General features: G+C 35.4%; 1 protein-coding gene across 1 annotated transcript in view; it reads left to right on the forward strand.

Moving 5' to 3' along the window:
- PRTG (protogenin) overlaps nt 1-24,264 on the forward strand; it is a 138,148-nt gene that overhangs the window by 38,736 nt on the left and 75,148 nt on the right. The window contains 5 exon segments of the mRNA XM_043988394.1: nt 19,644-19,788; nt 20,696-20,829; nt 21,211-21,348; nt 21,596-21,754; nt 23,638-23,797. Coding sequence (XP_043844329.1) covers nt 19,644-19,788; nt 20,696-20,829; nt 21,211-21,348; nt 21,596-21,754; nt 23,638-23,797 — 736 coding nt within the window.

Below are 24,264 nucleotides of genomic sequence, written 5' to 3' on the forward strand. Positions count from 1 at the left end.
TCCAGGGCTGGTGCTCTATCCACTGCGCCACCTAGCTGCCCTGAAAGTCAGCTTTTCAAGTGACCAAACAGTGTTTGTGAAAGTTTACTACTTTGTTTACCTTGGAAGGGAAGACATTTTGGAGGAGGAAAAGTTAGTGGTAAAGCAGGTAGCCAAGGGCATAGGAGTAGACCAAGCATAAGGGCATTGGGTCTTGAACTCCAGTGACAATTGGTAGAAAAGGGCTGATCTAAGAAGTATTTAAGAGAAAAAGTTGGTATGATTTGATGATAAATTTTATGTAAGGGAACAAAAAGACTTGGGAGAATCCTGCATCTAACCGAAAGGTAACCCTAGAGAAAAGGTAAATGAATGATCAGGATAGGAGGCTGTTAAGGGCTAAAATTCTAGCTAGTCTGTCTAAAATATCTAATGAGTGGTCACCAATAAATTATAAGCTTTAGCAAGAGTTAGACTTTTAAGCATTTATTAAGGAGAATAAGAATTTGGTAAAGGGAGAGGAAAAGGCCTAGATTCCTATCTATTAAAGGGAGAGCACATTTCTAGCTCTGCTCTCCACTAGAGTCCAAAGGAAAGAGAGCAAGACAGAGTGCCAGTCTCTTCCTTCTTCCTCCCACTAGCCAACGTCGCTTCCTGACGCCAAAGAAAAGACACATGTTCTTGCCCTCAAAGACCTTCCTTTCATGGTGGAACTTTTCTACAGTAAGTCTCCAGCAGGTGGCATCATTCCAATCGTTACAAGGCTAAGATTTAGGAATCATCATATAAGTGATTAGTTGAAACAGGACTTCTTGAGATTTCTGGAGAAATTAGTCTAATGGGAGAAGAACACAAGGTATTGTGGGTGTCAAACTCAAATAGAAAGAGGAGCCAGTAAATCATACATAAAGATCCCTACTGGCCTCATATTGACTTCATTTTAAAATGTAATATTATATATATTGTATTTTTCTTAAATATTTCTCAATTACATTTTAATCTAATTCCAGTGGCACTCAGCAGTGTTGCAGGCAGCAACAGGGCTGAGTGTTTCACATCTTTGGTTTATGCTATTATCAGCACTAAACTTTTCATGTCAAAAGATGAGTTTCATAATGAGAATATTCTTGGGTAGTATTTTGTGGCTTTATTTTTGCTTATACTTCAGTGTCATCCTTTTGTGTATTCATTGACTGAAAACATAAACTAAGGTTAGCATCTGTCTATGAAAGAGTCTGAATGCCAGAAAGCTAACTTCTAGAGGAAAGAAGACAGGGTGGAGTGTAGTTGTCTCTTATTAGGGCAGGTACAGAATATCTGATACTTAAGTTTTGGTGGCTATTTATTTTTCTTCTCTGCCCTGGAGAAAGTACATTGCCAAAGTAGGTGCAAAGAGCCTCTTCTGTCCTTGCTATATTTAAGAACCCACATGTCTACTGGCTACAACACACCTAGGAGAATACCTTGAAAGCTGAATACCTTTGCTGTCCATTCTCAGGACCTGGAAACCACTGCAACAGCTCATTAAAACTACATTTCAACTTCTGGGAGTAGGGTTTTAGGAGACAGACATTCTGTGGACTCGTTTGTAAGGCTGCTCTACTAAACTGTAAGGACCTAGAGAATAAGAGCCCTGTCATATCTAAACTTTACTAGTTATCCTCCTCCCACGGCCCCTGGCACTGTGATTTGCACAAAACAGCTGCTTAATAAGTGTTGGGATGTGTTTTCCAAATGGTAAATGGAGCAGTCTCAAAGAGTAGTGTAAATCTCTCATTTATTGTACTTTAATGTTAGGTATATCCTGTATAAGGTAACAATGCTCAATCTAGTAAAGTAAACATGGCCTATTGTATCACTGGTGTGTAACCACTTAGTGTCATTGATATCTATTTAAAAATTTTTCATTCATGGTGTTGACTGTTATAATTGTTGCTTATTGATAATTGATACTGTGGTAAGTCAATCTGGTATGTTTTATAGTCAGATATGATTTTAAGGTCAATCTGGTATATTTTATATTCAAATATGATTTTAAATTTGACCCTTTACATGCTCAGTTATTTTAAGAAGAATAGGTTGAGGACAATTTAGGGATTATATATATATATATATATATACACACATATATATATATATATGGTATCAGTTTCCCAATTTCTGAATTATGTGCTTCATAAAGATCTCTTTATTACAAGGTCTGTGATAAGGTCTTATGGCATAATTTTAAATTAAGTATATTTTATAACATTTAACCATCAGGTATTTTATATATATATGGTATGTTTGGGAAATATGGTATATATAACATCAACAAGAATTTTCATTTTGGTGAGGTGACAAGCTTTATAAACATAAACAATTATAGGAGAGGGTTTTTAAATATATGCTTTAATGTCCCAGCTGCTATGTTAGGGTTGTATTTTGAATTTTCTTAAATCAAGATTCCAGAAAAGCAAAATAATAGTAATGGGAAAATAATTGACATTTTCTAATTTTTTTTTTCACTTCAGATTCTCTAGGATTGGCATAGTACCAAAGTGATGCATTTGTTGGAAAGTCCTATTCTTTCTTCAGACATTGTCTTGATCAATCTGTTTTCCTTAATGGAACAAAGTGTTACATGGAATGTTCTTCCTGCACAGTTGGGTTATTAAGCAGAACTAATTCTTGATGGAATGACAAGGCATAAGAATAGCATCTCTAGGATTAGGCAGCAGCAGTATGAGGCAGTCACTTGGCAAACTGCTGAAGGGGAAGTAGTCCTAGCAAAGACAAAGCGACACATTTTTCTTTTCTCCACGTATTCATAAGAACCACACAAGTTGAACAACTTTGAACTACTAATGCTGGTTTACTGTGTGTGCAGTTTTACGGTTTTTTTTCCCCTATACTATTTCCTGCACCCCCCCTACCACTTTTTTTTTAAATCCAACACAGGGACTCAGAAGAATTACTTGATAAAAGCATTAACATTAGTATTCTGTGGCCATACACTTGTCTGGATGATAAATTATATGAGAAGAAAATCCCAATTGAGGAAATTTTTTAAAGTGAGGAAATCAAATCTTGGTTCCAAACTAACCATCTTATGTATGTTATGACAGTGCCATATCTAGTCTGATTTTAGAAAGCTATAGATTAAGAAATAGTTGTGAAATATTTAAACTAAAAGTTAACATCAGTTGATTTTCTGAATCTGGAATACTGGTGGTAATTTTATAATGGAATTTCTTTGGACTTCTAGTAAAACAGGTGTTCTTAACTGTTTTTATGTCATAGACCCCTTTGGCAGTTAGGTGAAACCTATAGACTCCCTCCTCAGAATGTTTTAATTACATAAAATATGTAAGATTACAAAAGGAACCACTTATATTGAAATATAGTATCAAAATATTCTTAAAAACAAGTTTACAGGGGCAGCTAGGTGGCGCAGTGGATGAATCACTGAGCCTGGATTCAGGAGGACCTAAGTTTAAATCCGGCCTCAGACACTTGACACTTACTAGCTGTGTGACCCTGGGCAAGTCACTTAACCCTCATTGCCCTGACCCTCTACCCAAAACAAAACAAAACAAAACAAGTTTACAGATACCCAGAAATCCATTTAAAGACTACTTGTTAAGAAACCTTATCATAAAGACTGGCTTTTAGTTTCTGTGTATTTTTAAATTTCAGATTTCATAATCTTCTTTTCATTTTCCTCAGGAGTATCATTTATCTTCTAGTGTACTTCTAAGACAGACCTTTTATTTTCTTGCTCTATCACAATTGCCTTTCTCTTCATAGTAGTTGTTTTACCCACAGGTTGCATATTATCACAAGTAGTTGTCCCTACCTCCTTGAAATCGACTGTAGAAAAGATTTGATCTTTTAGGATAAACTGTGGATCAACTAGAGTTCCATCTTGGTATATGTGGTAGGGTGTCCATTATAATCTTTAATTTGTTTTATTAAAAGCTTTACATTGAATATTAAATCAACCAGCAACTTTGCTCAGCAAACATTTACATTGAAATTTATCAATTTCATTGTATAAAGTATAATCATATTTTTAGTCATCCCCTCTATATTCTTATCAAGTCTTTTTGTGTGACCATTCTCATGCATGTTCCCTCTTATTTGGTCAATAGTTTGATATTATTCTGGTTCTGGTGATTTTAATTTGCATGATTTCATATAGCTTTTTAAGGTTTGTTTAGGTCATAATTTTCCATTATCCATATACCATGATCTATAGAGTCACTTCCCAATTGTTTATGGTTCATTTGTAACTTTTTACTATTATAAATAATGCTACTATAATTTTTTTAATGGATAGGTCTTAACTTTCTGTCTATAATCTTTCTGGAGACCATACAATTAATAGGAGATTTTCTAGATCAAAGTATGGACACTTTTTATAAGTTTTTATTTTATAATTTATATTGTTTGAATTATATAATTTATATTGCTTTCCAAAATGGTCAGACTGATTCACCAGCAGTGAATTAGGGTGCCTGTTTTTTCATATCACTGCCAACATCATGTTTTTCCATCTTTGCCAATTTGGTGAATGTTTTTCATTTTCATTTCCCTTTTTGCCTATTTTTGAACATTTTCCAGGTGGTTATTAATCATTTTAATATATTTGTGTTAATTTTATAAGTGAGGTGATTGGTAGAGAAATGTTTAATACAAAGATTTTTTCTACAATTTCTAGTTCTCATTCCAGTTATACTGCTTTTAAATGGTCCTTGGAAAGAAATCATGGTGATCAGTATACAGAAGGAAGTTAATATCACCCCTTTTCTGTTATTCCTATCCCAGGGGAGAAAATTATATAGAAAAATCTCAAACACAAAGACTTTCTAGGTAACTGTCCTAACACCAAATACATTGTATTTTTCTTTGAGACTTTGCTTATAGATGTTTTCAAGTTATTTTCTTCCTTCCTTCCTTCCTTCCTTCCTTCCTTCCTTCCTTCCTTCCTTCCTTCCTTCCTTCCTTCCTTCCTTCCTTCCTTCCTTCCTTCCTTCCTTCCTTCCTTCCTTCCTTCCTTCCTTCCTTTCTTTCTTTCTTTCTTTCTTTCTTTCTTTCTTTCTTTCTTTCTTTCTTTCTTTCTTTCTTTCTTTCTTTCTTTCATGATTCAATTGGGGTTAAGTGACTTGCCCAGGATCACACAGCTAGTAAGTGTCAAGTGTCAGAGGCCGTGTTTGAACTCAGGTCCTCCTGAATCCAGGGCCAGTGCTTTATCCACTGTGCCACCTACCTCCCCCTGAAGTTTTCTTATTCTAGGTTTGTGTCTTGAGAGTCCCTGTTAATCTAATAGCTTTTTGTGTTGGTACTCTTTGTTCATTTGTTTATTCTTCCAACCTACTTCTTGAATTAGTATTTTACATTAGAGCCATCTTCTCTCCACTTCTGGAGACAATGTCTAGCTGAGCTTTTTCCTCCTAGGTCCTAGACTCTGCTACTTTCTTGGAGTATTGGGCATTGTGTTATTCTAGCATCTCAGGGACAGCTCAGGCTGAGAACCTACAAACTTTCAGTGCTTTCTCCAAAGTGGTAAGATGGAAGGCAAAATTTGATCACTGCCCTCTTAGTCTGAATTCTGCAAGTTCCTGATCTGTGTATGTATCTGAGCAGCATACCTGTAGGCTTGCTTGTGGTTAGAGTTCCAGTAGACTGCTGCTGGACCCAGTTACTATTAACCAGCTAGAAAGCTCTGCCGGTTCACAGTAATATAACTGTAGTTCTCCCTTTAGTCAGGGATTCCCGTCCTGATTCTTTTGCTATAGGCTTCAGATGGAGCTGATGCCTGGAACTGAAAACCTCCAGCTCCACTCCTTGGATCAGGACTACATAGCTTGCTGCTTGCTTCTGAATTTGCCCCTTGCTTAATGCACGGCTTGGGGCCCATGACTGCTCCTTACTTTGGAATAGCATTGTCTAGGCACAGGTTTTCTCCTCAGGCTGCATTGAATCTGTGACCTAGAACTAGATAGTAAATGATAGAACTGTCAGATGGTACCTATTCCCAAGTCCTGCATATGGTCAGGCACCTTTTGAACCTGGTACCTTTTGGGTTTTTTTTTTTTTGCCTCTTTTAACAGTTGATTATTCATACAATATTGCTTTTTTTTTTTGTGGGGCAGTGGGGGTTAAGTGACTTGCCCAAGGTCACACAGTTAGTAAGTGTCTAGTGTCTGAGGCCGGATTTGAACTCAGGAACTCCTGAATCCAGGGCCAGTGCTTTATCCACTGCCCTACCTAGCCGCCCCCCCAATATTGCTTTTACTATGTACAGTGTTCTCCTGGTTCTTCTCATTTCACTTTGCAAGAGTTTATTTAAGTTTTTCCAAGTTTTCCTGAAGGCATCCTGGTCATCATTTCTTATAACACATCACAATCATAGAACACAATTTGTTCATCCGTTCCCCAATTAATGGGCATCCAATCCTTTACTACCACAAAAACAGCTGCTATAAATATTTTTGTACAAAAGGTCCTTTTCCTTTCATCTCTTTGGGATACAGACATAATAGTGGTATTGTTGGCTCAAAGGGTACTGCACAATTTTATAAACTTTTGGGCATAGTTCCAAATTTTTCTCTAGAATGATTGGACTGGTTCACAACTCTAGCAACTGTGCATCAGTGTCCCAATATTTCCATATCCTCTCCAGCATTTGTCATTTTCCTTTTCTGTCACATTAGCCAATCTGATGGGTGTGAGACAGTATCTCAGGTATTTTAATTTGCATTTCTCTAATCAATAGTGATTCAGGGCATTTTTTCATATGACTATTGATAGCTGTGATTTCTTCATCTGAAAACTCTCTAAAACTTGCCCATTTATCAACTGGGAAATGACATATTCTTATAAATTTGATTTGTGTTACTTTTTGCTATCTTGTGTGTATGTGGTGAAATGATATGTTTGCTGACTGAAGGTCATTCATTTCTGGATTCTTTTAGATCTCTTGATTTTGGTGACTTTTGTGTTGCTTAAATTTGTCCAATAAATAATGATGATTAGAGTTAATGACTTTATTTTATGTATTTCCCTAAAAAAGAGTCAACATCTTGTCAGGTCAGATTAGAGCTGCTGAAATTGCATGTAGTATCATCTTCTAATTTTTACCTTGTTTTTTAACCTGGTATGGATTTTGACCTCTTCTCTAACTATTCCGTATTCTGATTACAGATATTTGATTCTAAAAATCAGTAATCATTCATTCTTTTCACTTTTGTTAAGATAAAGTTATTAGTGTGTCTGTGTGTCTGTGTTGTTATTGTTGTTGGTGGTAGTGGTTGTGGTAAGGGTTTTGATGGTTGTTGTTTACTTTTCCCAGTACTATTTAATTTATTCTTGAAGGTTTTCAAGATATAAAGGAGTGCTGCTTCTAAGGATCCAGCTCACCTTTGTATGAAGTCACAATGTGTATTTCTAGAATCAATAGTGATTTAGAGCATTTTTTCATGTGACTATTGATAGCTTGACTTAGTTTGGAAAATCTTTTTAAATTCTTCATGGGATTTTCCCTTCTTCTATCCTCTATAAATGTTAGTGTATAAACAGAAATCATCCTCATGGTGATCTATTTTCTTATGTTTTCTTTCATCATGTACAATTCAAGGTGAGATGACAAAGTATATTCCATAGAATGATTTTTCTTGTTAATGTGGGACATGTAGAACATGAGTCATCCTTTCATCTACCTGAAATTTCTTTGTGTTCTTTCTTTTTTTGTTGTACCTTCTATTGAAATGTCCACAGGTTTATCCATATGAATAAGAACCAAAGAAAAATAATATGAGCAAAATCTTAAGCAAAAGTGAGTTCTTACCCTAATAGCTAGGATCTTTGGGTTTATCAAACACTAAACTACACACTTATTTGCTTCTATATATTATATACATATTCTGTTCCACTGATCAGTCTCACTATTTCTTAACCAGTACCAAATTATTTTGAAGACTGTTGCTTTGTAGTATATTTTGACAACTGGTATTGCTAGGTCCCTTTCCTTCTCACTTATTTTCATTATTTTCCTTGAGATTATTGATGTTTTTGTACTCTAGACAAATTTTATTATTTTTTTTCTATCATTTGATAGTTTGATTGGTATGGTCATAAATAAGTTAATTAAGATAGTATTGTTATTTTTATTATGTTGACTCAGTCTATCCATAGGCAATTAATACTTCTCCAATTATTTGGATCTGTATTTATTTCTGTCAAAATATTTTGTAATTTATTCATGTTGTAATAATATGTGCTCTGGCAGATAGATTCCCAAGTGGAAATCTGGCAGATAGATTCCCAAGTATTTCATATTTTCTGCAATTATTTTAAATGGAATTTCTCTTCCTATCTCCTCCTGCTGTATTTTGTTGGTAATACATAGAAATGCTGATGATTTATGTGGATTTATTTATACCCTGCAACTTTACTGAAGTTGTTGATCATTTCAATTGCGTATGCTTGTCCCCTCAATTTCTTTTCCTTGTTTTATTGGTATGACTAGCATTTCAAGCACTATTTTGAATAGTAGGCATCCTGCCTTATGCCTGATCTTACTGGAAAGGCATTTAGTTTGTCACCATTACAAATTAAGCTGGCAGTTGATTTTGTGTAGATACTACTAAGGAAAGATCTATTTATTCCTATGCTTTCTAGTATTGTTTTTTTAAAACAAGAATTGAGTATCATATCTTGTCTAAAGCCTTTTCTGTATGTTTTGATATAATCATATGTTTTTATTCTTATTAATATGGTTTATTATCTATATAGGTTTCCTAATATTGAATCATTCCTTTGTTTCTGCTATGAATCTATCTGTATGTAGTGGAAAATCTTTATACTATGTTATTATAGTCACCTTGCTAAAATTCTATTTCAAATGTTTACTTCCATATTTACTAGAAATATTAGTCTATATTTTTCTTTCTTTTTCTATTCCTGTTTTGGGTATCAAGGCCCATAAAAGGAATTAGTACCTTTTGTTTTCCTATTTTTTAAAGTTTGCTTAATATTGGAATTAATTGTTGTTTAATATTTGATAGAATTCACCTGCAAATCCATGTAATCCTATTGCTTGTTTTTAAAATTTTTATTTATTTATTTATTTTTTAGTGAGGCAATTGGGGTTAAGTGACTTGCTCAGGGTCACACAGCTAGTAAGTGTTAAGTGTCTGAGGCCGGATTTGAACTCAAGTACTCCTGATTCCAGGGCCGGTGCTCTATCCACTGCACCACCTAGCTGCCCCTAATCCTATTGCTTGTTAAATTTCTTTTGCTAAGATTGAGTTATTTAAGTCTTCTATTTCTTGTTTTGTTAACCTCAATAATTTATATTTTGTAAACATTGGCATATTATTATGTGAAATAGCTCCTAACAATTTCTTTTATTCTTCATTGGCTGTAAATCACCTTTTAAATTTTTTGAAACTGATAATTTGGTTTTCTTTAAAAAATCAAGTTAAGGGGGCAGCTAGATGGCACAGTGGATAAAGCATTGGCCCTGGATTCAGAAGTACATGAGTTCAAATCCAGCCTCAGACACTTAACACTTACTAGCTGTGTGACCCTGGGCAAGTCACTTAACCCCCATTACCCCACCCCCCAAAACAAAAACAGAAACAAAAACAAACAAACAAAAAATCAAGTTAGCTAATGAGTTAATAAGGTAATAAGAATGAATTTCATCATAATGCTTATTATTGATTTATAATGTAATATTGACATTTTACATTGTTCTAGATAGTATTCCCTACTAAGGAGAAGAATTTTAGAGAATTTTTTTTTTTTTTAAGGAGCTAGTTTGACTTTTCCCAAAGATTTCTGGAGGCTGATTGTAAGGCTGAAATTTCGTGATGGAGAGTTGGGAACAGGAAGGCTGTCTGCTGACAAACTCCACTTCCTGCTTTATTCTTTTCCCTTCTGGGATTGGCTTGCAGGTTTACTAGGTGAAACAAAGGTCCACTGGTAGAACCTTGTGTACTCTATTGAAACTGTTATTACTACCTTTTAGTTCAAGTATGCCCTCAGCGTGATGGTGTGATTTACTATGTACAGTCTCTTCTGTTTGGTAACATAAAGATGATTTACATGTCTTTTTTTAAGTAATGATTTTTCTCATGTTTTCATTATATTTAAGAATGTTATTTTAAGTGATTTGAATAACATGCAATAAATCTCCATTATTGAGTTATTTCATCATCATGTAATGACCATTTGCACTCTGTAGTGATTATGACAATAGTGCAGATTTTACATTAGAAAGACCAAAAAAATGTACTCTGTAAATGTTTTATTTAAACTTTTATATAATTTGGTATAATATTAATTTATTAATATATTAAACACTCATCTTACCTCACTGGGTTGTGAGAAAACATTTTACAAACCTTAAAATGCCATATAACTATCTATTATTATGGAAATATGAGCTTTTACACAGTATTTAAAACAAAAAAGTAATCCACTGCTAAATATGAAGATTTATTCATCTTAATATTATTAGTCTACTTCTGTTGATTATAAATCTTTGACCCAAATTGATTAAGTAGACAAGTGGAAAAGAGGAAGTCTCAAATAAAAAAGGCACTTATGTTTATTGCATTTGCAAGGTTGTTTTTGAGAACAGTGAATGTTTCTAGATACTTTGTTTCTTGCCCATTTTATGGAGCTCTGGCCTCTTAATAGCACTACTTTAATGACTTCTTCTTGAGTTCTTGGTTTATATTAGCACTGGCCATGGGGGGCAAGAAGCAAGTTACAAAGAGGTCAGGTTTCACAAGACAGCAATAGACTTGTAAAATCAGTTTACTAGAAGAAATAAAATCAGTATTGGGAAAGAAAGAAATTTGCATAAAACAGAAGTATTGCAGATTTAAGTGAAAATATTTATATTTGATAATGACAGAAATTCATTTATAAATGAATTTTAAGTAATATAAAATTGGCCATTACAAAGATGATTATTATTAGCAAAGGGAAATGCCCTATGTAAATAAAACTAAACCAGTAAAAAAAGAAATAGATGCCATGAAAAATAATTTGTTTCATAGCTACATGCTTTTCTATATGCTTTGGTTCAGGTTTGGGTTTTTAAAAATAGCATGAATTTGTTTTTCTACACTAAAAAATCCCTGGTTTTAATTATTAGGTAATTAAATATTTTCTGAAGTTGATTTCCTCCATCCCCTGTGGATTTGTCTTTGGGCTGTTTGCGTTTTATCTTCATTAAAGACTGACAATTACAAATTTTAAATGTAAAGATTAGCCTTTTTATGTTTCTCAGCATTGATAAATGAACTGATTTATATAACACTCATACCTACTATGTAAACTTGGGTTCAACTTAATTTGGAGACTAAGGCAAAAGGAGAGATGATGACTCTGTATTATTTGTGCCATTTTTCTAAAAGTAGACTGTATAGAACATTTTTTTGAAAGCAAGATGAATATATAAATACTATGACTTAGTGAGGCAGTGACCTGGACTAATTTTGCTATCAATTCACAATTTTGCTTTAAACTTGCTCAGTTTTCTAGTATTTTTACCAAGATCAGAGAGAGGTAAGAATAAGTTAGGTTTCTCCCCTTTTGGTTTCAAAGGGTGGAATGACAAAGATTTTGAAGCTGTCATTTGTCATTTGTGCTTTGGAGATTGTATGCCCAGGGTGTCTTCACAGAGAGGACCAAGGTGAAACACACCTCCTTTCTTTTAGTAGTGCAGTGGTCAACTACTAGTTTGAAATGAGGCATAAGGCCATTATGCATGGTCAATGTATTGGCTTGTTTTGTTTAACTGTACCTCTTTATGTAAAAGAGGGAGAGTTCTATTGGGGAAGGATGGTATTGGAAAATTACAGCAATTTTGAGCATCAATAAGACTTTGAAAAGAAACCAATGTAAGTAGGATGAATGAAGTATTCTTAGTCTTAGTAGTTTGGGGTCAGAATTACACTGGAATTAAATCAGGTTGAATGATAAAGCCAGCAAGGTAAAGTACCATAAGAGTATAGGAGTTTCCATACCAATCAAATCACTATCTACCCACTGCATTTTTTGATAAAAATAGCATAAAATATGAATTATCTCCATGACATCTGTTTGCTGAAGTTTCTTGCCTACAGTTACACCTTCCATATCATGAGGGTTAGGGGTGTAGCACCCCTGTGATCTGGAAAATCCACACAAAAATTTTAGGTCCTCCCTTCATGGCAGAGAAGTCTGAATTTTCCCTTTATTTTATGGGGTATTTACAGTGCCCTATTGTAAAATTTGGGCTGATATTAATACTATCCCTGTATTTTGTGCATTTCTGAGTTTCTAAACCTTTTCTGTGTCATTTGTTGGCCTTCACTTGTCATCTGTGGCTTCCACAAAACTCCCCCAAATTCCCATTTAATATGCCAACCCACAATATATCAAAACAGAAATATGGAAAGTCATAATGTGGAAGGGATAACTGTATTTCAAATGACATTTTGAAGTGAGTCTCACCTTAATGTCTTCCATAAGTGAGAGAGCAAAACTGAAGTAAAACATACCTTGAATGTTTCTATTTTATTTCAGCTTTGACTGTGCATTTCATATCATATTTATATTTTTGGGGGTTTTTTTGTTTGTTTTTTGTTTTTGCAGGGCAATGAGGGTTAAGTGACTTGCCCAGGGTCACACAGCTAGTAAGTGTCAAGTGTCTGAGACCGTATTTGAACTCAGGTACTCGTGAATCCAGGGCCGGTGCTTTATCCACTGTACCACCTAGCTGCCCCCATATCATATTTATATTTGAAAGTTGCCCTGCTGACTCTCTAGTCATACAGTCAGTTAACATTTATTAAATGTCTACTGTGTGCTAAGGCACCTTGCTAAGCACTGGGGATAAAAAGATATATAGATATGTATATTATATATATATATGTAGATAACTTTTATTGTTGTTTTTGAAGTCCCCTTGTCAGGTACATCTGGAATTCTTTTTTTTATTCTACCTAGTCTTCAGTTTGCACTTAACCTGCCACCCTGTACACTGGCATGACATCTTCTTTACAAATAATTCACAGAGGGGGCAGCTAGGTGGCGCAGTGGATAAAGCACTGGCCCTGGATTCAGGAGTACCTGAGTTCAAATCCGGCCTCAGACACTTGACACTTACTAGCTGTGTGACCTTGGGCAAGTCACTTAACCCCCATTGTCCCACCAAAACCAAAAAAAACAAAAACAAAAACAAAAACAAATAAGTCACAGAGCAAACAAATAAATATCAGTTTGGAAAAGAAAATTCCTTTCATATTCCTTTCAGAGCTTGTCTGAAACAAATCCTAGCAGATTGTCTACTGCTTTGAATCTGAGCTTCAACTGAACTCTTTAGCACTCTAATGAATTTACATTTGAATTTATTAATGATTTCCTCACTGTGGGTATGTTACCCCCGACCTAGTGCAGATCCTAGCCCATCCATGGATTCCTGTCCTGTGTGATTCTTGTCCAAGTTCTGCCATAAATCCTTCAAAGAGGACCCACTCCATGCCTTCTTCTAGGTCTTTTAATATTATATGGATATTAAGGCTGGTGACTCAGTGCGTGGTGTGCTGGGCCTGGAATCAGGAAGACCTGGGTTCTAATCTAGCCTTAGATAGTAGCTGTGTGACTCTAGACAAGTCACTTAACCCTATTTGCCTTAGTTTCCTCCTTTATAAAATGAACTGCATAAGAAAATGGAAAACTACTCCAGTATCTTTGCCAAGAAAACTCCAAAAGGGGTCACAAACTAAAGAACAACAATTGGTGGTTTGTATCATGGAATAGCCTAGGTTTGTTGAAAGTGCGGCACAATTTCTCCAATGTGTCAAGTCTGCTCTCTTCTTCCTATTTATTTCTGAATATAACATCATTTCTCTGCAGTACCTGTTCAAGATACATATAATGATGGAATAATTCAATAAATACATGATTTTGATGTTTTTGTTGTTTTTTGCTTATGTAATCCGTGTGTCATATAGGTCTCAGCTCCTGAGTTGATGGACCTAGGTATCTTTCTGGAGGGGAGTGGGAGTCTTTTCCCAAATCCCTCTAATTTATGTTGCCATCTATGAAAGCCCTAGGACTATCATTTTTCAGCTTGTTTTTTTTTTTTTCGGGGCAATGAGGGTTAAATGACTTGTCAAGTGTCGGAGGTCACATTTGAACTCAGGTCCTCCTGAATCCAGGGCCAGTGCTTTATCCTCTGTGCCACCTAGCTGCCCCTTGCAGCTTGTTTTGTGCTTAGTTCCTCTGAAACCATTCTGAGCATCTGGTGTTCTGCCTGGTTTCAACTCTGAAGAACAAGATGTTCCTCCCTGGACAAGGTCCACTTTTAATCTCATCACCATGTTGCTAACTCAAGTCTTGATTGACACCATCTTTCTCAATCTTCTGTACCCTCTTATTGGAGGGCTTGTGGGTGCAGTATCAAACTCCTCCCAGAGCCTTCTTTTATAAAGGGCAGAAATTGGGACTTTTAGCTCACTCTACTTTGTATCTGTTACTCTGCCTAGTTTCAAATCCACAGAACAAGATGCCCCCACACTGGGTACCTTCTGGTATCCTTACTTTCCCTCCTCTTTTTGAGTGTTGTTTCCCTACATTAGATTGTAAGCTCCTTGGGGACCATTTCTCTCTGAGTATCAATTTGCAGTTATTCTAGTTATTACTCTTTCATTCTTCTGGGGGAGGTAATTTTTGTTTGTTTGTTTTTGTGGGGCAATGAGGGTTAAGTGACTTGCCTGGGGTCACACAGCTAGTAAGTGTCAAGTGTCTGAGGCCATATTTGAACTCAGGTCCTCCTGAATCCAAGGCTGTGCCACCTAGCTGCCCCAGGAGGTAATTTTTAATGGTCAATTTTAAAAAATATTTACTCAATTCTCCAACAATAATTACTAAACTGAGACTTTGGGCTAGGGCCACACTACACCCCTTTCTAAACTTTTGGGTGAGAAAGTTGAATGTTCTTTGTTCAAAACTGGGTTCCTGTGCTGACCTCCACTCCAGAAGGTTAGGCTCTACTGAATCTTTGAAGTGCAGAACACTATCACTGCCCCTTACAATTCCATGAAGTGAGTGCTGTTACCCTCAGTTTAAAGATGAGGAAAATGAAGCTAAGAGAGGTTAAGCAACTTACCCAAGGTCACACAACCAGATAGTACCTCAATCAGGATTTGAACTCAGGTCTTCCTGACTCCAAGTCTAGTATTCTATCTACTGTGCCATGCAGCTTCCTTTAAAAAAAATAGTAATAAACATTTTATTTAAAGTTTTGAGTTCCAAATTCTGTCCCTCCTTCTTTTCCTCCCCTCCTGTCTCCCTAAGGCAGTGAGAAATCAGATATAGGTTATACATGTGCAATTATGAAAAGTATTACCATATTAGTAATTTTGTATAAGAAAACTTTAATAAAAGAAAAAATGAAACAAAGTGAAAAATAGCATGTTTCAGTCTCTGTTCAATATCAGTTTTTTTCCTTTGGAGATAGATAATATGCTTTATCATTAGTTCTTTAGGATTGTCTTGGATAATTGTATTGCTAAGAATAGTTAAGTCATTCACAGTTCTTCATCAAACAATATTGCTGTCACTGTGCACAATGTTCTCCTGGTTCTGCTCACTTCACTACGCATCAGTTCATGTAAGTCTTTCCAGGCCTTTCTGAAATCGTCTTGTTTGTCATTTCTTATAGCACAATAATATTCCATCAGAATCATATACCACAGCTTATTTAGCCATTCCCCAAATGATGGCCATCCCTTTGATTTCTAATTCTTAACCACCACAAAAAGGGCTGCTATAAAGTATTTTTGTACAAATTGGTCTTTTTCTCTTTTTGGGGGATGTCTTTGGAATATAAACCTAGCAGTGGTATTGCTGGATCAAAGGATATGCATAGTTTTATAGCCTTTGGGCATAGTTCCAAATTGCTCTCCAGAATGATTGGATCTTTTCACAACTCTACCAACAATGGATTAGCATCCCAGTTTTCCCATATCCCCTCCAACATCCAATATTTTCCCCTTTTTGTTATATCTGCTACTCTGATAGGTATGGGGTGATACCTCAGAATTGTTTTAATTGCCATGCAGCCTCTTAAAGTTGTTGATATTCACTGATGACCCAGTACCTCCACTAACATCCATAATGGTAGAAACAGTATGGTAGGATAGTATATGCTATGCAGGGCTTGGAGTCTGAGAAGACCTGGGCTTAAATCGCTGTTATGACACTTATTAGCTCTGTGATGCTTTTTTTTTAATTAATAAAGTATTTTATTTTTTCCCGTTACATGTAAAGATAGTTCTCAACTTTTGTTTATACAAGCTTTCCAATTTCAGATTTTTCTCCCTCCCTCCCCTCCCTCCTCCCTCCCCTCCCTCCTCCCTCCCCTAGACAGTAGGTAATCTTATATAGGTTTTATATATATATATATATATATATATATATATATATATATATATATATATATATATATATATACACATATACATATATATATACACACATAATAACATTAAACATATTTCTGCATTCGTCATGTTATAAGAGAACAATCAGAGCAATGACGAAAAACCTCAAAATAGAAAAACATCAGCACCAAAAACAAAAGAAATAGTATGGTTCATTCGCATCTACTCCACAGTTCTTTTTTAACTCTGTGACTCTTAGCAAGTCACTTATTCTATTTTCTCCTCTTGGAAACTCCCTAGGACTTATCTACTTGGGCTTCATTCAGGTAGGGGAAATTCTCTGCAGGTAATAAGCATTTATCAAATGCTTACTGCCCTCCAGGTACCTACTAGGCCATTGGAGTTCAATACAAGCAGAAAGAAAGATAATTCCTGCCCATCTGGAGCTGCCATTCTAATGGGGGGAGGGGAAATAACACATAAAATTGTACTGAAAAGGGAGAAGGGGAAGTTACCGATTTGGGGCTTTGTTGGCACAGTCTATAGAATCAGAAGCAGAGCTTGCAGGGGAAGGAAACATGACCAGCTTAGGCTCATCATCAAAATGAAGGCCCTAGAAGGAATTCATCAGGTGGAGAAGGCTCGAATGAAACAGGGAAATTCCAGGGTGAGAAGGCAGCTGAGTCAAGATGGTGAAGTCCAGAAAGTCACAAGCACAGCTAGGATGTGAATGTTAAATGAATAATAATTGATCCCGATATTCATAAATGATACTGGTCCATACTTTTCTTACCTTTGTCTTTCTTTAGGAATCAAAATTATATTTACCTTGTAGAGGAACTGGGGAGCCTACCAGTAGTTCCCTGTTTTGAGACAGTCTAAATGGTTTATGAGTTGATTAACAGTTTGGTAGAATTCTCTTGTGAATTTGCCTGGACCCAAGGCCTTTTTACAAGGTAGTTTATTAATAGTTTGTCTGATTTAACCTTCTTAATAGATTAATTAATTATTCTCTCTTACAGTTGTGTACTTTTTTTGTTGGCTTTGGTATTTTATACTTCAGTAGGTAATCATCTGTGTCTTATTGATTCTCAGATTTCTTAGTATGGAACTGGCTGTAGTTGTTATTTCATGAACATTACTAATTATTTTGGTTGATTATTATTTTCTTTTTTAAGCCGTTTCTTTTCTTTGGTGTTTCTTTTTGTTGTTTTTCATGGAATCTCTGAGGAACCTGTCTATTTGTTCCTCTTACACAATTTATAATGTTCTTACAGAACTAATTGTGCCCTGTCATATTATATGTTTTTTTCAAACTAGTTAACAATGTTAGGTGAAATATACTTGTTCATTCCACCTATATTTATTGATCACCTACTATGTATATATTGTATGTATACTGTACACATTGATGGGTAAAGTTGTAAAAGAATAGCTGAAATATATATATATATATATATATATATAGTGATCTATAATTAACAAAACACTCTATAGCCATTATCTCTTTTGGTCTCCACTATAACATTGTTGAAGAAGATAAAACAGTAATTGTTATCCCTGCTTTATAGGTGAGAAAATTACTTCCTGAGGATCTAAAATTACTTAGTTGTTATTCAATGCTTTCAAATTACCAAATATTTATTGAACCCCTATTACATGTTAGGTTCTCCTAGACCAGAGTTTCTTAACCTTTTTTTGTGTCAGGGAAAGAAGGAAGGAAAGGAGGGAGGAAAAAAATGAAAGAAAGGAAGGAAGATGAAAGGGAAAGAGTGAGGGAAGAAGGAAGGCAAGAAGGAAAGAAAGAAGGGAGGGAGGGAGGGAGGAAAACTCAGTTAATGTGTTTGTTGTTTTTCTGAAATGCTTTTTTCTCTTCTTCTATCCTTTATTATAAGGGTGGTTCACTGGTTAGGAGAAGGAGTGATAAATATTTGGAAACTAAGGTGCTATAAAAAGAAAAGAAAACAATTTTTTATATTTAAAGAAAAAATAGAAAATAATATGAGTTTCTAGTCTTGACCTAAAGAAAGTATAAACGGGGGCAGCTAGACTGTGCACTGGATAAAGCACCGGCCCTGGATTCAGGAGGATCTGAGTTCAAATCCAGCCTCAAACACTTGACATTTACTAGCTGTGTGACCCTGGACAAGTCACTTAACCCTCATTGTCCCGTCCCTGCCCCCAAAGAAGAGTATAAACATTAAATCTTGGCATGTGAGGTCCTCCATAGTTTGATTCAACCTGTTCTTCCAGCTTCTTCTCATAGCTTTGCAACATCATTAGTATTTAGCACAGTACCTTGAGAGTCAGATGCTTAAAATATAGAATTTTGAATTGAATTGAGTTAAATTGAACTGTTTAATCACATTTTATTCTCCTTCACTTATTACTTTTTATTCCAACCCAACTGAACTCTTTCCCTCATTCTCTTTCTTATCCTTCCTGTCTTGATGCCTATGCTCATGAAAATGCCCTTGCCTACAATGAACTCCTTCCCCAAGTTCCCTCTGCTGAAGTTTTCCCATCTTTAAAATACTAACTCAGGTGGTTCTTCCTCCGTGACACCACCTCTAAACTTTTTCCTCTCAGGTGAAAGTGATCCACTTGATTCTAGCCTAGACTTTTTTTTTTTTGGTGAGGCAATTGGGGTTAAGTGACTTGCCCAAGGTCACACAGCTAGTAAATGTTAAGTGTCTGAGGTCGTATTTGAACTCAGGTACTCCTGAATCCATGGCTGGTGCTTTATCCACTGCACCATCTAGCTGCCCCTAGCCTAGACTTTTAATAGCCTTGTTACTGGTCTCCCTGAATCAAGTATATCCCCTTTCCATACTATTCAGGTTTTCTTACTTTTGAATGTTAACCTCACTTTTCTGAAAATGAAGATAAACTGTCCCTACATTTTTGATTTTCTACTTCCCAGTAACATATATTTGAGCATATATATGTATATTTTAATTCCACCCTATCTTATTTCAGAACCTTCCCTGTCCCCCAATTCTGTGTCTATAAGTTTGAGGGAAATAATAGCTCAGAATTGCACTAACTAGGAGGGCTACCAACATGACATGGGAGAAGAAATCTGTGATTTGGCAAAATTACCCTTTAAATTACAGTTATGCCTTTGCTTATTTTGGCAAGAATACAAATTTGGCATTTTAATCTTTATTACCTGCTGTTTTCAAGTATTTTTTCTTTACCAATCTTACCTTTTCAAATTTTGTGTTTTAGCCATCTCCACATTTGAAATTCAGCCAGTTTCCATTGAGGTCCAAGAAGGTGGGATTGCAAGACTTGCCTGTAAGATTACTTCACACCCTCCTGCTATCATAACTTGGGAATTAAATCGAACAAGCTTACCATTGGCTATGGACAGGTAAATAGACCTTCTTCTTGGTGGTACTGTGTTAATAACAAAGACCTTTCTTTAAAAAAGTTATTCAAATATAAATCTATTTACTGAGCAGTTAGAATGACCCTCATGCTTTAACCTAGAAATTAGAATCCTCTATGCCATATGTGTTAAAGGGGACTATTGGAATTATTGAAACTAGTGCTTGCCATGTGAGATGGCAGAGTTTGTCTCCCAAAGGACATCCTTTCGTCTTATCCATTCCTATCTTGTACAAGTAGAGTAGAGCCCAGGCTTCCAAGAAGTATTCCCATCACATCTATGGTTATAAGCTTGCTGGATTCTGAGCCTAATTTCACAACTCACGTTATAAAAACCATTGCAATAATCCCCTCCCCTTTAGTGGAAGGATCAGGGGTTAGCCTCTTAGGATGTGTCTTGTTAAGGTACCAAAGGCTGTTTTAAGCACTTTAATTAATGGGACTTGACTAGGTAAAAAACATTTTCTAGAGTGGGAACCTCTTCTCAATTTGGGACTCCTTTTTTAGTGGCTATTAACAACTTGAAGGCTAGAAATTAGAATTTATTCAGATACTATATGTGCCAAAAGTTAACTTCAGTCTTAAATGCTGATCTTCACTTTGTGAAACTGCATGGTCAATTTTCATTTTTATTTTACACATTCTTGGAAAATATAGTTCAAAAATTATTTTCACAGCTACATATTATAAAATCCCTTTCCCTCTTTAGAGAGCAGTATTGGCTCAAAGAAAAAATTATAGAATCAACTGCATTTTGAAGGCATCCAATGTATTTTATACATTTCTTTGAAAAGTGGTAAAAGTAATATATCCCTTCTTGGAAAGTTTATCTAGAAAGAGAAGCAAAAGCTACCAAAAATGATTTCATTATCCTTTTGCTTTTACAATAGGATAACAACTCTGCCATCAGGAGTGTTGCAGATCTATGGTGTTGGCCAAATGGATGCTGGGAATTATCGTTGTGTTGCTACTACTATCGCCAGTAGACGTAAAAGCATAGAGGCTACTGTAACTGTCATCCCAGGTAACGAGATGAATATTTCCCCACCTTTTTTGCCAGCTAAATGTAAACCATTGTGATCTCTTTAGAGTACTATCTATTTTGAATTTTAAAGCAGCAGCCCCAATTATCATTCAGATCTTATTATAAAATGACCAGTCTATAAAAGATGCTGGTATCTTTAAATATATGCCTCATAAGTTCTTAACAATATATATTCTCTTTTCTTTCATTTTGCTTTACAGGTTCTCAAAAGAAGTAGCAATATTAAATGAGTTAAAGTATAATCAGAATTGAATGATAAATTTCCAAGTAGACATGTTTATTTTAAAATTTTGCTATATTATATTGCATTTCATGCATTATTTCACTGTTAATTATATGCATTTACTTTTCTTTTCAAAGCCAAGGAGTCTAAGTCCTTCCACAAACCAACTATTATAGCAGGTCCACAGAATATAACAACTTCTCTGCATCAGACTGTTGTTTTGGAATGTATGGCTACAGGAAATCCTAAGCCAATAATTTCTTGGAGTCGTCTCGGTAGGTTTGCCCCAAACCATTTTTATTCATCCTGTTATAACAAATTAAATATTTACTATAATATAATTATGCTGCTATTTGGTAGATTTCTCTTATAGGGTTTTTCTTTGTAAAGTTTTATGTTTGTTTCCAAAACATAGAGATGCCTTATGCAGATCTGTTTTATACAGTTTTAGTGCTTACTCCATAGTTGTAATATTAGAACAGATCTTAAATTCTTGTAACTGAATCATTTTCTTTGAAATAGATCACAAGTCCATTGATGTATTTAATACTCGAGTACTTGGAAATGGTAATCTTATGATATCTGATGTTAAGCTGCAGCATGCTGGGGTATATATTTGTCGTGCCACTACCCCAGGTACACGGAACTTCACAGTTGCCATGGCAACTCTAACTGTACTAGGTAAGTTTGCTTTCTTCCTTCCAATCAAAAAAATATTAAAATTTCCTATTTTGCTTTCTTATTTTTCATAGCTGACAGTAAGTACATCTTTAGTTAAGTTATATAATCTATTTTTTATGTATTACTTAAGTGGTTTTTTACTCTAAGATTATGAATAGAAAATTAGAATGATTCACTAAAATACAACTCTCCATGACCTCCTTGCTGACTACCTTAAACATTCATTTTTATCCTGGCCACCACCCTGCTTTTTTCATTTCATCTCCCTTTTTCCCAATTACCAAAATATGTGCCCTTTTATCCATGCTGAATGGAGAAGCAGATTTGGTAGTTTGGCAGAAACGTGATGGTGTGGGCATCAGGAGCACATAGGTTCTAACCCCAGGGATGTTATAAAAGCTTGGTGACCTTGGAAAGTTCCTGAACTTTTCTGAACCTCAGTTTCATTATCTAAAAATGGAGATTTCAACTAGATAATGCCTATGGTTCTTTCTAGCTCTAACATTTTGTGATAACCAATACCGTTTTAATAATAGAGTCTCAGTAGGAAGTAGCCTTTGAGATGATCCAGTCCAATCCACACTTCAGCATTAATATCATGAATCCTACCTACTATATCCCTCTTGAAGAATTCCATTGATGAACTACTCATCACCCAAAGCAACCCACTCTACTTTGGGACTGCTCTAATTATTAGAAAGTTTTTCCAAAATTTTCCTCTCTGCAGTTTCTACTTTTTCCTAGTTCTACCCCTTGGAGCCAAAAAAGAACAAATCTAATTCTACTTTATTATAATCCTTTAATATTTAAAAATACGTATTACTTTTCCTACCTAAATCTTTTCTCTAGTCTGAGTTGGTTCCTTTAGCTGATCCTTGTAGAGCAGAATTACTTTCCTTTGAATATGTACTAGTTTGTCAAATTCATTTGTTTTGATGAGACTAGTCTCTCCTGGTCTCCCCATCTCTCCTAGACTGGAAGTGCAGTAGCCACTCCTAGACTTAATCCCAGTACTAATTGGCATAGGAGCTTTATTTAAACCGTTCTATTTTTCTGACCTGGGGTGATTCACCCCTCATTAGGCAGCCTGGTGGCCTCTCCACTTCCAAGACTTTATGCAGACTCTCAATCGCCTTCAGCCCTAGGCACCTCAGAAATCTCAAATCTATTCCAACTGGCCTCCGCGTTCCCTAGTAGCAAGGATTCCAGTTGTGTGCCCCCATGCCCAGCTGTCAGTGTTCTTTTGACACCAAAAACGAAATATAATGCTATATGTATAGTCTAACCAGGGCAGAATCTGCCACCCCTCTTTTTCCATATTCTGCATTTTATTGGTCTTAGTTCACATTAACTTTTATGATTCCCTTGTCTTACTGGTGACTCATATTGAATTTACAATCTACTCATATAGTTTTGCAATTGATTTTTTAAACTTCAGACTAGTTTCATAACTTATCCTGTTTTGTCTGTTGAGTTATTGTGTTATCTGTATATGAATATACATATTTACATGTGGACACATTTCTGCACACTTAAATGTATGATTATATATTGAATGTACCTATATCATAAATAAACAGAGATGTATCTAATGTCTATGTATGTGTATAGTGATTTAGGGAGTGTGTGTGAAAGGTAAATATCTAAGTTGTTATTGCTATGGAGAAGATGGTGGGCATGAGAATTTGGATTTGTAATCTGTAAATATGCATAGTTCATCACTATCTTCAGGATGAGAGAAAGCTATTGAATCTATTGGCAAGAAATCCTGTCTTAGGTGGTGTAGGGAAGAACAGGATCAATAACTATTCTTTCTTTGAATCTCTCCATTTGAGATCTGAGAAATATTTTATATTTTGCTTTATTGTATTTTTTTCAAATAGCGCCTCCTTCGTTTGTGGAATGGCCAGAAAGTTTAACAAGGCCCCGAGCTGGCACTGCTCGTTTTGTATGTCAGGCAGAGGGAATCCCCTCACCCAAAATGTCATGGTTGAAAAATGGAAGAAGGATTCATTCAAATGGAAGAATAAAAATGTATAACAGGTGAGATATGTAACTGTTCTGTTGTTTTGTATAATAATAATTTTTAAACCTCTAGCTATAGATAAGAAAATGGTGTTTTGTGTTTAAATGAAATACAATTCCTTTAAAAATATTTTGAAGTGAAACATTTAGGTTGACAATATCCAACATTCTTTGGTATTTTTACAGAAAACATTTAAAGCATCCTCAATTCCTCAGCCTTTCTCACCTCCAAATAAATATCCATTTAGTTGTCAAGTCCACCTCCACAACTCTTGAATCCATTCTTTCCCCTTTACTTATACTACACAACACCCTCATTTGGTGCCTTAACATCTGTTTCCTGGGCTATTTTAGAAGCCCCTAATTGGTCACTTGTTTCCATGTTCTCTCTTCTTCAGTCTCTTCACACACTGACAAAGTGATATTCACAAAATGCATGTCTGACCATGTCATCCCTCTGCTCAATAAGCAAAAATGGCTCTGAG

The sequence above is a fragment of the Dromiciops gliroides genome, chromosome 2 (assembly GCF_019393635.1).
Source record: "Dromiciops gliroides isolate mDroGli1 chromosome 2, mDroGli1.pri, whole genome shotgun sequence".
NCBI classification, from domain to species: domain Eukaryota; kingdom Metazoa; phylum Chordata; class Mammalia; order Microbiotheria; family Microbiotheriidae; genus Dromiciops; species Dromiciops gliroides.